At 44.3% G+C, this 19,694-nt stretch overlaps 1 protein-coding gene across 1 annotated transcript in view; it reads right to left on the bottom strand.

Moving 5' to 3' along the window:
* ATRNL1 (attractin like 1) overlaps positions 1–19,694 on the bottom strand; it is a 1,808,663-nt gene that overhangs the window by 1,310,210 nt on the left and 478,759 nt on the right. The window contains exon 7 of the mRNA XM_086919594.1: positions 18,597–18,684. Coding sequence (XP_086775720.1) covers positions 18,597–18,684 — 88 coding nt within the window. The remainder of the gene's footprint in view (positions 1–18,596; positions 18,685–19,694) is intronic.

The following is a 19,694-nucleotide window of genomic DNA, read 5'->3' as shown; positions in this document are numbered from 1 at the left end:
CAATTCATTACCTTCATTTTAGGTGCCTGTTTCTCCAATTTTACTTACATTGTGCTTACTTAATGATCAAATATTTTCCATGGTTTCACGTTTTTTTTCTTCTCATATTGGAATGTATCGCCTCTTTGTATTTTGTTGGTTGTTATTTGGATCATTATTTCTCTCAATAAAATCCTCTTGAAATGAAAAAAAAAAAAACACTTGCCCAGTATTTTAGTGGTGCCAGGGTCTGGTGTTAGTGGGATACAGTGGGCAAGGGATTTGTTCATTGCACGTAGACAGTCTAACCTTATGCTACTTGGAGCTTTGGTTGCTTCGGTTGAGCGGCTGATACAGGACCTCTCCTCCTGAGACAGGTTTGCAGATAGAGTTGTCAGCATTCAAGTGAGAATTTCCATCCGAGGTACAGGAGGCTCCGACTGTGGATGGATGATGGGACCCACAACTACTGTTTGGAAATGACTAGCGATATGAAGGATAATGTTTTCATTTTTACCATTTGATAAAAGAATGCTGTGTCTTGGCTGCGTGTCGTGATAGCTCATTGAGATTCATCCAGATAAATGCACAATTATGGACCTTGTGAGTCACTGTATGCTAATTAAAGTAGAGGGATTTTTGGTTCCAACTGCCCAGTTTCTTAATTTGGCTTGGGAGCCTAAAACAATGACTTCAGCTTTTAGAAGCATTAAATTCCAGCCAATGACAGCTGAGCTAGTATTATAGGTATGAGAGGCAGATGAAGACTTTCGAATTGGTCAATAACAAGGTGTCAGGACTCTAGATGTAATATGCAGTTGATCAAACTCGCATGATTACCAGACCTGAAGGTTTTATTTGTACATATGGCGGAGTGGGCATGGCCGTTAAGTGAATGTAGAGCACTAGATGCCAGCAGGCTACTTTGTTTTCCTAAGTTCCTTTTATTACTGAAGTAGGAATACCCTGTACAAATTCCTTGTTATACAACTTTTGTTCTGTAATCATCAGGTAGAATTTGATGTTTAAGTCTCTACAGGCCATTACCTACATCTTCTTGTATAGTCAGGCCATTGTGTTGCCAAGTTCACGTCTTGCATTGGTCATACACGCCTATAGGTCTTTAAAAGGGCTAGTCAGCCACAGGGAAAATCAGCCTTCAAGCAGCAGCTCAGGCACTTACTTCGTGCCCTGCTGTGGGCTGAGATGTGATGGGATATTCTTGTTCATTGGAAGGATCTCGCTTTTCTGATTACTCTTATGCAATTTAAAAAAAAGTATCTATACATGCCTTTTTGTGAGCTCTTTCTGCTACTATATCACGAGTACTTATCTCCATGTTTGTGCTATCAATGACTGACCCAGAGGTTACTTTCTGTTGCACTGGGTTACATTCTGGAGTAAATTTAAAAGTATGGAGGTTTTTTAGGGGGGATTTGCTTATCTTGTTTGAAGCCAATCTAGGTGAACCAGACCCTTCAATTATAACAATCTTCTAGCAGTCATTAATATTTATTATATCATCTCCTGTACTTTTCCAGGTTTGGTTAAGCTTGCCAAGCAGTTGCACGGTTCATTTAAAGTGGATTGGTTTTCAAAGTTTCTGTTACCACCTTTTACATCACCTGCATTCTTTTGTCAATGGTAACAATACAGGATAGTGTTTCTTGCATAACCCCAGTTTAAGCATCTAACTTGCATCCGGAGTCATACACATTGTTCACGTTATGGCGAGGATCGGTTGAGTTGGTGGAGAGTCTGTTTTGCATGATTTGTTTTCACTGAGGTCCAGTTCATCATGCACATTAAGTGCACTTACCCTGGTGGTGCCATTCAGGATACTGTTTATTAGGCCAGTGAAGAGGGCACCATGAAGAGAAAGACAAGTTTCCACCATGTCCAGATCTTCCTCATCCATTTAGCATTGGTCATGGACTTTAGTTAGATTCTCAGTACCTTTGGATTCAGGCGAGAATATATCAGGAAGATTATTAGGTGCATCAACCACTTCCAAAATAGAATGAGGGCTAAATAAAAGAAGAGCAAGTCATTTATTTGCCCCCGCAGGAGAATTATGAATTTTTAGCAGTTGTTATATAGCTGGCAGCACCTAAGATTGTGAGACATTGGGTCCTGGTAGTTCCCACAGGTCTGCTAGAAGCATGAACAATCTTGGTGTTTGGTCTAGTCTAGGCACACTCCAAAGGTTGATCAGAGTTCAGTGATTTTAATGTTCTGTCCGAATTACAGATTACATCCTGAGTTGGATCTGTGTTGCTTAAGTTTGCATGTCTCCTTACTGTTGTAGATCTTCTTTAAAAAAATATTTTACAGTATACATGATTATGGTACTTTTTGTTTAGATAGTGAGGCCAAAGTTTGAAAATGCAGCATTTGCTCTAAATCTTCACATACAGTAAGGTTGTGAGGGGGAGGAACCATGATCATAGCAGCGGACGGGAAACCCTCTTGACTTCAACTTTACGATTATTCCCCCTTCTCCAGCTTCTACTCTTTGGCATTACTTTTGTTTGTTGCTACATTTACTACTGCACCCATCTTGTCTGGTGCACTAGTCTCTTTCCGGTCATGTCCTGTCTTGGCCAAAATTCTCTATTCAGATTTCATATTTTCTATTTATTACGTTCCAGACTACACTGAATTCTACGTGCCTTTCATGCTAACAAATTTGTTAGCAGATTGATTATATCAGCTCTGCCTTAGCAATTTTCTAATTCTTTTGATTGAAATTTGGGGATTCAAGATGCCCGTTTAATTGTATATAATCTTCCACGTAGTTCCTCCCTGGCAGCATGCTCCAATTAGCGATTGTGTCTTAGCGCATACTAAAAAGCTTTAAATCTTAATCAGGTTGCAGGAAGATGTATGAAATTAAATAAGTGAATGAATAAGTTGTGATCGATAAAAATGGAAGGTAGATGATTAGTCGGCGAGGCCAGGAAATCCAAGTGCTCTACTAACCTTCCTTCTGTGTTCACTATTGGTTTTATGTTTTAACTATTTGGTTGTCAATTAGTCATCCATTGCCATGTGCTACTTCTTTGAAACGTGGCCAGACGAAAGTCACAGGGCAGGGGCAAGGGTTGCTTGGTGCAGAGAGAAGGTATTTACCCATATTGTTGATTAAACCATGGTTGTGCAATGGCTAAGAATGGCTAAAAGGTGAGAAGGGAGAAAGAAACAGTACCTTTTGCCAGTCAGCCGATGCAGAGATTTGACAATTATTTGACCATATGGAAAATCAGCAGCAAATCCATAACAGGCCCGCAGCAAACCAGTCTACTGGGGTGGTGCCAGGAATTTGAACCAACTGTCTTTCCTCCTTTCTTCTCAAAAGAATCCTGGAGGTACCGGGGCATCCAGGCCCAGTCCTTTCAGTTGCCAACTAGACCAAGCCAGAAGTCTTATCAGGACCTCCCTCTCACCATGGAAAAGGACCTGGATCCGCTATGCCCAAGTCCACATCGGCCCTGCAGTCACAGCTCGAGCACTGACTTTTAGCAAGTCAGAATTGCAATGATCGCTATCCCCCTGCAGCACAGCTTCAGCTAAAAGCGGTGCACGTCAGAGAACCAGGTGAGGGATCACGACAGATGGAGACCAGGTAGCAGATGACAAGTAAGTGAACGGGTACTCTTCTGAACTTCCGCACCCTATGGTGCAGGAGAGGATATGCTTCCTCTTACACTGTCATACCATTTTTTCATTTAATGATTTGTGTTCCTGACCTCTACCCCAATATCTGAAGATTCCAGACATTTTTACAAGTAATTTATAAAGCAGACTGAAAACCTCCATGGGAAGAAACATGCTATAAAGTGCATAAATACATAATAGATGCTACTGATGCCTGGATTACAAGCACACATCTTTCTGTGCAGTTCTTAAGATCAGTAATGTATCGCGCCTTAAGGACAGGCCTCTCTCAGAGGAGGATCCTTTTAAACCCAGCACTGCCGCTCTCTCTGTATTGATGTGCTTGGCTGGGAGAGGAGGCACTTGGGACTCATTCTGTCTAACACTTCAATGAGAACAAAAACTGTGGCTCCAACTATCTCCCCACTCCCCTTTGTCGTATGTCAATACACCCAAACAGAGAGGGGACACCAACGAGAACACAGAGGAGGGGAATGTCTGAGCTCTAGAAGGGAATGCGCCTGCAGTACTCCCTCAGTGGCCTTCTGGGAGTAAGGAACCAGCGTGTTACTAACAGTCAATTACACATCAATCACTCAGACTTCAGGCAAGATGGCGGGTTATGGCGCTTCAGAGGCCACTTTCCTGTCCTTTTAAGTCGAGGCAGAGGTAAGGGTTAAAAGAATATGTTAAGGCTGCCGACTCAGGCTTGCAGTTTCCCAGGCTATGTTGGAAGGCGGGGTAAGGGAACAGCGGGTGGGAAGGTTTATAAAGTGAAAAGCTGTACAAGATTTACCTCAGGCATATGGGTTATATTTTGGAATAAATGAAAACAAGTACAAATGCAATCGTTCTCTTGTCTGCGCAACTTTTGACTAAATCGAGTGCCATCTGCAGTAAGATCAGCCGGAGCGACAATGAAAATCACCACTCCCTCATTTAAGATGTAAGAAAAAATGTATGCCAAGATCCAGTCCAACAGCTACTTTATCAAAGTCTATACAGTCTTTGGGGCATGCAACAGAAGAGTAACAAGCACTGGCAAAGCCAATACGTCTCGACTATGGTAGAGCTATTGCCCTTGACCATGTGTTTTAGTCATGTTGTACACCAGTGTGACTGCTGTTTAGCATGACTAAAAGTTAGTGCCATGGAGAAGGGTGGGTAGATTGGGCTAGATTTGAGTGAGGAAGATTGGGGTAGAGTGGAGTGCAGTAGATTAGAGTAGAATGGAGAGGGGTAGTGTGGGGTAGATTGCCATAGAGTTGAGTGGGGTCACCAGTCGGCTGGACTGTGGCAATGCTCTCTACACTGGAAACACCACCCAGCTCCTGAAGAGACTCCAGGTGGAACCGAACTCAGCTGCCAGACCCATCCTAAACCTTCCCATCTTAGGAACCTCCACTGGCTCACAGCGCAGAAAAGATGCCAATTCACACAACTACATAGCCCTTTAATACCAGGGACTATCATACACCAATCATCGAGTGGACTTCCACCAACCTTATAGACACCTAATCTCTGCCTCCCTGATCCACACTCCATGCATCTGCCAAAGCTGCAGCGGAGGATGGTCCTTCTCCTACCTCGCTGCCAAGCCTTAGAACAACCTTCCGCTGCACGGCTGAACTTCACCCTCTCTCCTGGAGTTCAGAAAGGGACCCAAGACCTGGCTTTTTGACTGGGTCCAGCAAGAACACCTGGATCCCCTTGCAGGTGATTTGCTGTGCACTACAAATCCTGACTGATTGATTTAGTGGGGTAAAATTGGGGTAGAGTGAGTAGACTGGAGTGGGGTCGTTTGGGGTTCACTGTAGTGGGGGGAGTGGGGTAGAGTGGTGTGGGGCAGCATGCTGTGGGGTGTTGAGGTGTGTGGTAGATTGGGATGGGGTAGTTTGGAGTGAGGTGAAGTGGGGTAGATTGTAGTGAAGTCAAGTGGGGTGGGGCAGACTGGGGTAGGGTAGACTGGACTGGGGTAAATTTGAGTGAGGCGTGGTAGATTGGAATGGGGTAGAGTTGAGTGGGGTAGATTGAAGTGGGTTGTAGTGGAGTAGATTGTTATGGATTGGAGTGGGGTAGACTGGTACATTGGAGTGGGGTAGGGTGGAGTGGGGTGGCGGCAGTTAGAGAGATTGGGGTAGGTTGGAGTGGAATGGGGTAGATTGGAGTAGGATAGGGTAGATTGGAGTAGAGTGGGATAGATCGGGTGGAGTGTAATGGGGTAGATTGGGGTTGAGTGGAGTAGATTAAGGTGGAGTGGAGTGTGGTTGATTTGAGTGGAGTAGATTGGCATGGAGTGGTGTTTGTATAGATTGGAGTAAAGTGGAGATTGGTAAGGTGGGGTGTTAGATAGATTGGAGTACAGTGGAGAGTGGAGTGGGGTATATTAGGGTGGTGTGGGGTAGATTGGGTGGATTAATGTAGGGTAGATAGAAATGGAGTAGGGTAGATTGGAGCAAGATAGATTAGAGTGGGGTAGATTGGAATAGATTGGAATGGGAAGATCGTCCTACTTGGAGTGGGGTAGATTAGGAAGGGCTAGGGTACATTGGAATGGAGTATGGTAGATTGGGGTGGAGTGGTGTTGGATAGATTGGAGTAGAGTGGAGATTGGTAAGGTGGGGTGTTGGATAGATTGGAGTACAGTGGAGAGTGGAGTGGGGTATATGAGGGTGGTGTGGGGTAGATTGGGTGGGTTAACGTAGGGTAAATAGGAATGGAGTACGGTAGATTGGAGTGGGATAGATTTGGGTGGGATAGACTGGGATAGATTGGAATGGGTAAGATCGTGGTAGGGTGGCTTGGGGTAGATTGGAATGGAGTGTGGTAGATTGGAGTGGGGAAGAGTGGAGTGGGGTAGATTAGGAAGGGCTGGGGTACATTGGAGTTGGGTGGAGTATGGTACATTGGGGTGGAGTGGTGTTGGATAGATTGGAGTGAAGTGGAGATTGGTATGGTGGGGTGTTGGATAGATTGGAGTACAGTGGAGAGTGGAGTGGGGTATATTAGAGTGGTGTGGGATAGATTGGGTGGGTTAATGTAGGGTAAATAGGAATGGAGTACAGTAGATTGGAGCGGGATAGATTGGAGTGGGATAGACTGGGATAGATTGGAATGGGGAAGATCGTGGTAGGGTGGCTTGGGGTAGATTGGAATGGTGTGGGGTAGATTGGAGTGGGGAAGAGTGGAGTGGGGTAGGTTAGGAAGGGCTGGGGTACATTGGAGTTGGGTGGAGTATGGTAGATTGGGATGGGGTGGAGTAGGGTGGGGTAGATTGGAGTGTAAATGATTGGGTTACAGTGGAGTGGGGTACATTGGAGTGGAGATTGGAGTGGGGTAGATTGGAGTGCGGTAGACTGAGGTAGATTGCAGTGAAGCGGAGTGGGATAGATTGTAGTGGAGACTGGAGTGGAGTGGGTAAATTGGAATGGAGTGGGGTAGATCGGACTGGCGTTGATTGGAGTGGAGGGGTGTAAGCTGGACTGGGGTAGATTGGGGCGGAGTGGGGTAGACTAGAGTGGGGTAGACTGTGTTAGATTGAGTTGAGTGGGGAAGATTAGAGTGGGGCAGCGTAGATTGGAGTGGGGTAGAGTGGGGTAGATTGGCGTGGGCTAGATTGGAGTACAGTGGGCTATATTGGATTGCAGTGGGGTGCACTGGGCTGTATTGATATTTGAGTGGAATGGGGTAGATTAGCGTGTGCTAGATTGGGATACATTGGGTTGGAGTGGGATGGGATAGATTGGGGTGGAGTAGAGTGGGGTGGGGTAAATTAGAGTGGGATGGGGTAGATCTGGGTGGGCTAGACTGGAGTGGGGTGGATTTAGGTGGACTTGGGTAGATTAGTTTGGATTGCAGTGGAATGGGGTAGACTGAAGTGGATTGGGGTAGACAGAGTGGAATGGGGGTAGAGTGGAAGTTGTGTGGGGTAGATTCGCTGGAGTAGGGTATATTAGATTGGGGCAAAATGAAGTGGAGTGGGATAGATTGGAGTGGCTTGGGGTGGACTGGACTGCAGCGGGACAGACAGGGTTAGAGTGGATTGGAGTGGGGTAGAGTGGAATGAAGGGGGTAGAGTAGTAAGGAGCAAGTGGTGTGGAGTGGCGTAGAGTGCCTCTAAGTAGGGGGAGTAGATTCGAGTGGCATGTAGTAGAGTGGAGTGTTGTAGAGCAGAAGGGCATAGAGTGGAGTTGAGTGTTGTACAGTGGAGTGCTGTAAAGTGGAGTATGCATGGCGAGGTAGTGTACAGCCATTACAGACAACACCTTTTCAATTGAAGTGACTATTATATTTGAAGAGCCATACAGTTTTACTGTGCACAAATGATAATGTGGGGAAATGTCATCACCTAACGTATTGATGCGTTTTGATGGAATTCATATATTTGTTTCCACCACACTGCAGAATTACAAAAAAAGTGCTTAATTTGTACTTTCACAATTCTGATATATTCTGAAATATTAGCGCAGTTAGTGTGCTAGAAAAAATACCATCTTACATTCTTTCCTCTCACATGGCTACTCAGCAGGATTGTCACATAAATTCTCTCACTTTGAAGTCAGAGAAAGAAAAGTAAATACCAAACTCGCTCAGAAGACAGAGCCTGCCATTTGACCTGTCTTTTAATGAACAGCACAGCAAATTTGGCATGATAAGAATAAGATTTAAAAGCGTGTTTACAAGAAAGGAGTACTCAGAATGACACCATAAACAAGGTATGCACTTAGGATGTAAGAACTCAAACTGGGCAGCAAGAGAAACCCTTGTGACGCATCGTGATTCGATCCAAAGCGTCTACCGGAAGACCCGTATACCTGTGGGTGCTTCCATTTTTCTTTGTCGACGCTGTTTTCCATTGAGCGCGAGGACCCACCGTTTCCATACTTGGATGTCATGTCCGTGAATTAATTTTAAGGAACCCTGCCCACCCCATCCCTCGTCCTGATGAAGACCTGCTTCGTAAGGGATACTGTCCCTACCACCTCAAGGGTCGAAACGTAGACTATACCTACCACAATACCAGCTTCTGGCCTAAAGCAGGATTAATTCAGCTACATCAGAAGACTGTTTTTCATGTGATTCTCTCTGACTTGTTGAAGCAGCTTAATGTGGCCCCTCGAAGGGGAGCCATTGGAAATAATTTATGATTGTATATAGAATGAAATGCAATTCTATTTCTGATTGTTTCATTAAATGAAGTTTTCCTGCACTAAATCACAGATTTCCTTCACAACACCAGCACTTCCCCACTCCCCCTCCCTGTTGCGCGCGTGGGCACAAACATGGTACAATTAACCAATGAATGTAATTGATTGATCACTGCTACAACCAACAGTAGGTTTTTGGTATGTTGTGAATAAAAACAACCATACTACTGAGATACATTTCTTGTATATTCACTTATTTTGAAATGTAACTTTTTTTATGAATCTAAATCTATTCCCAGTCTGGGACCCCTCTATTTCTAACGTAAAGCAAGCAAATAGAAAGCATGGAACTGTGGGTTACAAACTACAAAGCCAATAGTAATCAATGACCGAAATGCATTTCCTAGGAAACTTTCAGAATGCCCACAAGAAGTAGTTAGATTACCAGACTGCTGCGCTGTCTGGTAGGTTTTTACCTAAAATCAGTGCCTGGATGTCTATTAGGGAACAGCCACAGCGCTACTTTGACCTTTACCCAATGACTTAGCTCCCTATCCATCCTTTTGCTGACCAGTCATAACCACAAGCATTTTCAATGCAATAGGTCTTGCATTTATGCGAGTTTGAGCTATTGACATTGTAAATAACAATGCCTTTTATTTTTGTTTTCGTTATTAAAACATGAATACGAAAACAAAACTAAAAGCCATTGTCATTTACAATGCCACTAGCTCAAAGTCGCACAAATGCGAGATCTATTGCATTGCAAATGCTTGTTAATAAAATTTCACCAAAGCAGTGTTTTGCGGAAAGGCAATATGTAAATGTGGGCCACGTTTTTTTTTTGTGCGCCAGGGCCGATTCTTAATCCCAATCCAACCCTGCCTAATGGTCATCACAAGGGGAGTGCAACCGGGGCTCCTCTCCCCCCAGTTTTTTTATGGCTTGAAATTGGCCCATGGGCATTAGAGCCGCTTTACATGAGCACCAGATTGCGCAAAGTCAGATTACTTTTTTTAAGGCACAGGGAGAGTACATTATTTGCCCAGAAAACAGGTTGAGAAGAACCTAGTACTCTAACCTGGTCCCTCAGTTCCAAGGTCGATACCTCCGGCCGTAAATCCACATCGCCTGCCAAATATGCCCGAAACCCCACCTTAACCAGGGAACCCCTTCTCCTGTAATATACCTTTACCTAATAAAAAGCAGACCTGACGTTCGCGTAACCTTGCACGACCACTAGATGGCGCCACGTCCTTTGTTTCCCCCTACCAAATACCAAGCAATCGGGCCATGATGCTACAACAGCTGTGGCCGACTGCAGGTCAGCAAGTGTCTGGAGCGCGTCTCCGAAGGGCAGCACGTTTTTCACAGGGAACAGAAGCAAGCAAGGTGTATGCACAAAACAGTGAGCCCTCTAACTCGTCATTTCCTGAGATGGTTGCTTGCATGTAGTTCCGCACGCAGGCAGCCATCCAACTTGTCTTCAGGCATGTGAAGCTTCCAGTGACGTGAACAGAGAGGCAATAAAGGGGGCATATGACCTCCAGCTGGGGTCTTCCCTGGCCATGCGACCCGGCTATTGATGTGCTCTGTAGCTTTTTCAAAAGGGGTGGTGATGGACGGAGCATCTGAAACAATCAAACACTCACACCCAGTCAACAGATCTGGGCTTAATCCATCACCGTCTTTAGCCCACCCTGCCAACCCAGTTCAGACATGGCCATATGCAAATCAGTCTGACCCTGTGCCTCATGGGACAGTCCAGCCTGAACTGCCAAGCAATGCCCTCCGTGGACCGTCCATCACCACCCCCTTTTGTACCGCTTTGTTCGCAATAAGTTGGCAGGGTATGCTCAGATGTGAGTCCCTTGCTCACTTTGCCACTGGATTCAAGCAAGCCTAGCTGAAGACGGCTGTAATGCCAGAAACCGGTCCTAGGAAGCTTGTTTCCGGTCCAGGGAAGCCATGGCTTGGCAGTAGGGGAGTGTACAGATGAGAGAGAAACCTGGTTTCGGATCCAACTGCTACTAAACAAGGATTTAAGCTTCCCTGCTGCCTTTCTTAAACAAGCTGGCTCCGGGGAGCTGACGGGGTAGCGAAACTGAAAGCGCGCGATGCGCGCCCAGCCAGACTCCGGGAACAGGAGATGTGCACGTGTATGGAGTACACATCTCCTGTCCGTCGCCGTGCACATCTCCAGCCTCCCTTCCAGCACCAAAGCGGCAACAATAGAGTCTTGTGCTCTGCGTTCGCTAGCGAGACCTAAAAAATGAACTCGAACTATATGTCTACGATCCAACTCTTAACTGTTGTGGTCCATTACAGCATGGCTAAACAAGCGTTGGCAAACCAGTAGGTCTCTCCTACTTGGCCTATTGGCTTTGCCAAAGTTTTTTTTAGCAAGGTTATACAGCATTGTGGCAGCTGTGCAGCATGGCGAAAAAAAACCAACAAATGAAACAATTAGGTGCCCACCCGGTCATTTTGTTGGCGCGCATCATGCATTCAAAACTCATGCATGAACCTACAAAAGGACATATTTTTTTACCTATCTGAAAAAGTGTTGGAGAAAAAGTAGTGCAAAGGTGATCTTTTAAAAAGTATCAGGGAGTGCTTGGTTTAAAAAAAAAACTAATTTAACGGATGGGCAGGTTGCTCGATCAAGTTGGGGAAGGGGTGGGGTGAAGCAACACAGCGGGCAGGGTGTGAAGACAGACAAGAAAGCAAAGCAAGTGAGGGGTGAGGGAGAGAAGCACATGGGCAAGAGCGAGCACAATCGAGGGGTAGTGAAAAACACACAAGGGAGACAGAAGAGCTGTTAAAACAATATCTGCATTTTTGGGTCTCTGAACTGGACATACGGACACATTGCAAAACTTTTCTTACAGTCTTTCTGGTGTATGTTTTCTGAGATAATTTTAAGAACTAGATTTGGGGTTCTGACCCAAACCACATCACTGGATTGTTTGCGACACGATTCTTCAGATATTCGATCAAGGCAGAAACAATAAGGTAAATAAGAGCAAAGGCATCCGTCACTTCAACATGTCATACAATTAATATTAACACTGTTTTTCCAAAGAGGTAAAAGATGAATAGGCCACATAGAGACACTTAGGGGCTGATTACGAAGGTGGTCCTGACCGACAAATTACAATCCGACCACTCTGTAAGCCCGGAAAAAGGCTGCAGCACAAGTCTCAATGCAAAAAGGCATGTTTAGAAACATCCCTGCATCATGTGTCATGCACCATGTGGTGCCTGACACAGGGTGCAGGGATGTTTCGTGGGGCACCGTGGTGCCCCGCAGGGACCTATAGTAGAGGCCCAGTGGGGCGGGGGCCCTACTAGGGGCTACAAAACTCCCTTTCCGTCTGCCTTTTCAGTGCGGGCGGACCGCCATGAGAAGGCAGAAGGAAAGGGACATCATAATCCGGACGGCAGTGCCTGCACAGGCACCACCACCCTTCACAGACTACCTATCTGACCGCCACCCCAATAGGATCTCAGATCCTGCTGGAGGTGGCGATCCTTCCCCCCTGCCAGCATCGCTCAGACCACCGGCATTGTAATCCAGCATTCAGACCGGAGTCCTGTATGTCAGGCGGATTGCCATTGATGGCCTGTCGGTGGCAGTCTGTACGACATCGTAATCGGACCCATAGTCATTAACAATCAGACCTTATTTATTCTAAGGCAAGCCAAAAACAGATTTTTGGGCTGACAATTAGCTGAGGCAAAATACTGTCTGAGCGAATTGCTGGAATTAATCTTGGAAGCTATGCTGCTGCATTGTCTCTAATCAAATCTGGTCAATGCCCAATAGCTAATAAATAGCTTTGCCATAAGGATCTGTGATTATACTTCACAGAGCATGAATCAATTAAAGATCTCCGTCACAACTCCCCCCTGACAAAGCTCAGTAGCGCCAGTCCTCATTAACTATGTGTGCATAAGAAGAGTTCTGTCTTATTTATAGGGTGCAACAACACAATTGCAAAACACTTGCCAAAGGATTAGGCACTTCATATAAAAACCTTGATGGCAAAATGTATTTATTATTATTTTTTTTTAAAAACCTTTATTTTAGCATTCAATAAAATACAAGCATGGCCCTACAACCGCGGGGGCCGGCCGCTAGACAAATTAAGACCGCCGATATCACAGTACGACACAGCTCATCAGCCGACAACCCAGAGGTTCGGCAGCGATTCAGAATAAAACTTGTATTAGAATGCACAACTGGGTTCCAGGATAAGACAGAGGTTCCATTTTAGATTATATAAGAGAGGATCAGGTGCCATACAATCAAACAGAAGAATGCGGGGGACAGGGTAAGAGGCAGGATATGCATGTAATAACCGCTATAATGGAACATTGGCGCCAAAGCATATAAATCGGTACAAACGACAACACAATAGACATTCAATGTTGCGCCAGTTCTCGGGGCCTGCCCACCCGGGAATCAGGATATCATAGAAGCATAAGCACTAGCTACAAGCACACGATAAGAATCCGAATGATTCGTAGCTATACTGATCCTTTAAAGAAAGAAAGAGAAGGAAAAAAAAGGCCATAGAAATAAAAAAGGCAAAATAAAAACCCTTTCCAGCCCCCCCCCCCCTGCACCCCTGCAAATGGCTACAGCCTGACCCCACTAGCAGCGTGCCTGTCGCCCCTAAGAACTAAAACCCTAAAGGTAGGAAAAATAATGGAGGAGGGCTTAACCATTTGGGCTCCCAGCCCCTTTAGTCCCCCGCCAGAAACAGCCACCCCCTATCACTAAAAGACAAACCCATGACAGCACTATAGAAGAAATTAGAGGGTACCGTGATTCACCGCCCAGCCTCTTAGATCAAACAGTTGCAGATCGAACACTCCAACCCTTCCTGGCCTAGTTGATCTTAACCCTGGCCCTTCCGAACAAGCACACGAACCCCCCCCCAGCGAGACCCAAAGGCACACAAAGAAGTAATAAAGGAGAAGAGAGTCATCAATAATCAAGCCATGGCGACTCGCAGGCAGTGAGTCCACAAGAACTTTAGACGCAGAAGAACTCTCCCTCCTAGATGAACAGTCCCAATGTATCCTGCACAGGAGTCGTAGAGTCACCAAGAAAGGAGAAGATGACCACAAAATGAATGGAAAGTCACAAACAAAAGTCTTCCGGAGGGGAACGCCTTTTGATATCTCCAGAGTCAATAGTGGTGGAAGGCTCGGCAATACAATGACATCCTCGGGAACACCGTCTCCCAGGGCGGCATCCGATGGTTCCAATACTTGTTTCCTCACGGGGTTCTCGCATGGAGTCAAAATGGCCGCGGTTTGAATGGCTGCAGATTCCTGTTCCAACAGTAAGGCTGGGTCCGGTTGCACCAGGAGCATCTCAGATAGGCGCGTGTCCAATTTGCTCAATAAGACATCAACATGTGAGCGAAAGGCCCAAATTTCTGCCATTATTGACCTCAGCGATGGCTCATGCACCGTTCGATCCATAGTCTCATGCCCAACACCAATCACAATCACCTTCCCGGGTGAATCTGGCATCCTCGGGGGGACAAACAGGATCACGAACGTGCAGATGCGGAGGGTGACCGGTCTTTATCCGCAGCCACGGTCTACCCGGTTAAGGCCGCCGGCCAGAGACCCCGAACCACCGAACCCCGGCGGGCCCAATACCGGGTCCGCGGGACGGGGACTCCCACACGCAGCAGCAGCAAGCAGAATCACTCCTCCATCGATGCTGAGCAATAGAAATGATCACCGCCAAATTCGGGCTTAGACAAAGCCTCCACTCCGATTGACCGGACCCAGCCTGGGTCTCCCGGCCGATGTTGTTGCACTGCAGCCAGGCTGTGAAAGTACTCGAGGCCCCGGCTTCCCGCTGGAGTAGGCCTCAAACTTCAACTCGATGGAACTTCGTCAAACAAGCCGATAAAAGTTTCTGGATTTCACCATCGGAGTGCGGAACAGTTCATGCACACAGAGACTAGGCGTAAAATCAGGACAATGTACAGGATATTGTGGCGGGTTACGGAGGTCGGTGGAGCCAGGAGCCTAAGCGGCCATCTTGTTTGCTGACGTAGCTCCTCCCCCCTTGATGGCAAAATTATTTAATAGCTTTCTTCAAAAAGGAGCTGGCCCCAGATTGAAAAATAGAATCATTATTTAACTGACTCTTATAAATACTCCTCTTGATCCCTTCCCACCATCAAACTACAGGTGAACTGCAGTTCTGCCAACTATTTCCAAGCTTATTAAGATGAGTTTTGTGTCATTGATATATTCATTTAGTAACACAGTCATCCTGGTTCCTTTAAGGGAGATGTTGCATCCACGTCATATTACAAAACTAGGTTGTTAAATATCTGGGATTAGGCCATTGGAATTTTAAAGGATGGAGAAGATAGCTTCTGGTCATCTTGGTCTTTAGCACCAAGTTTGGATATAATAGTGCATAATGTCAAGGTCCTAAATCCCTTTGCCAAGGTTACAGCAGAGTCAGATTCTATATTACCACGAGCCACCCCAAGAATGGAGGCTTAAACTACACTTGGTTATGTCAGCTGTATTTAAAGCCTTTAATCCAATATCCTGCCACATATGACTACTGTCAGGCCTCATTATCATTATGGTTAATCCAAAGACAGTCCTATAGGGGGAGCATTTCAAAATGAAACAATACCCTAACCATATGCAGTTTTCTGATCACCAGGGCTTGTGGTATCCTCCTACATGGCAGCAGGTGTTCAGGGATTCAGATCTTCTAGGAACTGGAAGTACCAGCAAAAACCGAGCAAGGGGCAGTAGAGTAGGCCTGGGCAAATCTTCCCTAAACAATATGAGTCCACAATGTGTATTATAGCTTTACCCTTTTAGAACAAGAACTCAACCCACAAACCACGTCTTAGATTTTCAGTGCTTAGGTGCTGTAGTGCAGCACCATGAACACTGTAAAAAACGCAAGTGCTGGTGTTCTGGGATAATTTTAAATCAGAGAGGTTCTCCCTCCTTTGTGGAGTTCCCAAAGGCTCAGCTCTGTCGCCAACCTTGTTCAACATCTTTGTCACACTTCTGGCCAAGCTGACCAAGGATCACGATTTCCCGTTGGTATTGCATGCCGACGACACTCAGATTGTTATCTCTATTTCTTCTAGTATGGAAACCATTGCTGGGAGATTTTACAACTTCCCGAGGCACATTATGGAGTGTATGCATCAGAACTAACTCGAACTGAATACAGACAAAACAGAGGTCATAGGGATTTAAAAAAGACCACCCCTCTGGAACCAATCTTGGTGGCTGGTAGAAGCAGGTTACTGCCCGAACACCGCGGTAAAAGCTAGGAACTTACGATTCCTGTTTGATGTTCAACTAAACTTTGCAGGACAGATTAACCTTCCAACATCTTCTTTTTTAAATTAAGGACCCTGTGCAAAATGTTGCCTTTCATTCCCCAGGATCTCAGGAAATCTGTTGTAGTGGCACTAATTCTTTCACAATTTGACTACTGCAATGCACTTTTCCTGGGCATAGACAAACGCCAATGGGTATAACTTCAATCCCTTCAGAAAGCTGCAGCGCGATTGCTGCTCAACATTCCCTAATACCACCATATTTCTAGCAGCATCAGGGGCCTTCACTGGTTTCCGGTCAAGCAGCGCATCGAGTTCAAGGCCCTATGCCTGGTGCATAAAGCACTGTATGGTGGAGGGTCATTGGACCGGCAGAAACATTTCCGATTGCATTCCCCGTGGCGGACTCCTAGATTGGCCAGTAAAGGCTAGTCCAGGGCCCCAGAATACAAAAGGTCGGATGGCGGGGTAGAAGCCTTTCCTATCGAGCAGCTAAGCTTTGGAATGAACTGCCAGTCATTAATGGCTACAATCTACTAGAACCCTGTTTAGGAAAATTCTTAAGACCTGGCTATTCCCCTTATAGGAATGAAGCCTTTTCTTGCTATTCTTAGTACTAAGACTCCTCGGAATTTGTGCGCTCTACACATTTTTACTTACTGACAAGTGCAATAGGATGCCGCACACATCTCTGTTGCTCACCCCGCCTGCTTCCCCCTCACTGGACATGTGTCATGGGCAGCAGCAAAGGTGTCTCAAGCATACATGTACAGTGGAGATTAAGCAACTAACTAAAGTTCAGGCACCAATGAATGGGTCAGAATAATTGGAGGAACAGAAACCCTTCTTCCACATTGACCATTTCCCTCATGCTATGAGAGTTAAGAAATAATAATAGTAGAGTTACTTGTATAGCGCAAACAGCTACCTCAAACAGAGGTGTCCCAGCACTGTAGAAAGGTCTACAGCAGTTTTACCCCAAAATTTTAGAACGATTAGAAAACGACCCAATTTTTAGAACAATAAACTTTCACATCCCACCTACCTTTAATGGACCTGAGACTGGCGATTTTCCAAATTAACTAAAGCATTGTGTGGTAGCGCATGGTCATTTTACGGACAGCTTAGTTCCATTGAAATGACCACTAAATTTGCACAGAGTTTTATTGGTAAAACTATATATCACAGAAATAAAAATGAGAGGAAATCTGGTTTCTGTGAAGATTTAACATTTTTGCCTCACCAAGTAAAGTATCTTGATTTGTTTTGATCTTGTTAAAATATGTTACAAGCACACTCAGAACTACAAAAAATGCTTCATTTTTGTTTTCCTAACTCCCGAATGCATACACTTTCATTAACAGGTATTTACATTTTGTTGTGTGATGCAAGAATATGCCATCCTACAGCCTTTCCTTTCACACTCTCTGTAGCCAGCGAGATTGTCACATAATGTGCTTTCAAAACTCCTCTCACTTTGTAGTAAGTGGAAGAAAAGTAAACACTAATCTCCATGTTAAAAGAATAAGCAGCTATTTGTCAGAAGACAGAGACTGACATATGCCCTCTGCCTTTGAAGCACAGTAAATGTGGCAAGATAAACACAGAAGTTAAGGGCATCTTCATTTACTGCTCCGACTTTCCTGACCCACCAAAAATCGGATCACTGGTCTACACCGGTACTGGATTTTGAAACTGGATGGATGATGGGGATCCTTTTTTTACCACCACTTAAGATAAAAAAAACTGTTTTTGGTTAAAGTGACATCTAAAATACAGAAAACTTTGCAAACTATTGTAAGTGATCATATTTGTAAAAATTACTGAAGGCTGACCTAGTCCTGATTAACAAACGTATGCATGGATGGTAAAAGTCCGTAATCCTAAACCTGTGCCAAATTGAGAAATATTTTGTGAAATAAGGCAAAACATTTGCAAAATTCACTTAGCCGTATCTTGAACAAAAACCAGGGCACGTCATCCTTTCACATGTCACCCAAATTACAGCCGGTTTAAGGAAAAAAGTCCATTGAAAGACATGTTCTACTCAAATCAGCATCCCACACAATAAATAGAGCTAACTTTTAGGACTGCATAATCCACAGAATTTAATTAATTTCAGAAAAAGTTACATTCATGATTTTTTCCAGCATATTAGAAATGTTGTACAAGCCTATTGTTCTCCTCTTACGATGAAAACACGACTTTTCATTTTGTGCATGACACCAACCTTCATTATATGCGTTAATAACTGAATTATGAATTTTGTCATGTATACATGTGCGTATTGTGCCCTTCCATGTTTAGCATGACTGTGATAAAATCTAAATTCTTGAAATGTAATCTCACTGGCAAAAATATTTACAAACTTTTTATTGTTAAATGAGACATATGAACATGCAGTTCACACAGGTGTAGATGAACGTTTTCTAGAAACCAGAAGGAAAGGCCAAACCTGATATAATGCAAGGGAGTGTCCGTATCTCTGTAGGGGTCCTCGTAAGACAGGTACTACATTCCATATACTGCTTTCTAAATTGTAGCTAAAAGATTAAAAAAAATGTATTTTAGAGAAATATTATATTCTATCCCATGGTAACAAACATTTCAGAATTTTTTTAAAATACAGAAACAACAATCTTCAAATAGATAAATAGGAAACATCAATCAATGTTTAAAACAATCTGTGCAGATCGTGTGAAAATAGCTACTGTAAAACACTACTTCACTCTCACAAACGTATGCCCAAGTTTAGGAATAGCTACATGCTGCACCTCAAAATTTTAGCATACGCACAAGCCGAATGGGAATACTTGGAAGTGGAATCAGTTTCGACTTTACAGATGGAATAGTAGTTGAAATGCTGGAAAACACAATGGTATTATGGTGTTCCTGTTCCTCAAATCTTTAGTCCATAGTTTGGAAATATGCTATAAACAAGCATTGGCAATGCCAACATGGCTTGTCCTCACAAACTGATGCAATTGTTTATTATTTTAAAATGGTTACAAGGAAATTGCAAAATAAAATTAAAGAAAAGGCGGAAAAAAAACTCACCAAACTTAAATGTGGCTGCCATATTTTTCAAATAATTAAAAATAGGACAGTACAGGTATTCCTAGGAAACAGGTACAGAAACCCTTTATTTGTGTCAATACATATCCAGAAAAAATATGACTCTTATTAGCACAATAAAAGCTATTATTGGAGTAAAACTACTGCAACTTACTTTAAATCCATAAGGAAGGCTAAACCATTAAAAACGATAAAGAATGGAAAGAAAAAAACATTGGCCTGGTCACTGACGTCCACTTTGTTTTTTTTAGGTGGATGTGCACATTTGAAGAAGCAAAAAGCAGTCCCTCACCTAGCAATATAGCCAATGGTTGAGGTGGCTGACCCATTGTTCTATGCTGTGTGTTGTTGTGAGCTAAAGTAAATTGTGAATGACAACTGAACAGACCAAGGGATGAGGAGGACTAACCCAAAGCCCCTTTTGTAAGCATATATGCACGAATTCCTAAATCATTTATGTTTTTGATTAGATGAGGCT

This window comes from Lissotriton vulgaris, chromosome 5 (assembly GCF_964263255.1).
Source record: "Lissotriton vulgaris chromosome 5, aLisVul1.2, whole genome shotgun sequence".
In the NCBI taxonomy this organism is placed as follows: domain Eukaryota; kingdom Metazoa; phylum Chordata; class Amphibia; order Caudata; family Salamandridae; genus Lissotriton; species Lissotriton vulgaris.
Note: the sequence above shows the minus strand (reverse complement) of the source record. Positions and strands in the feature narration are given on the sequence as shown.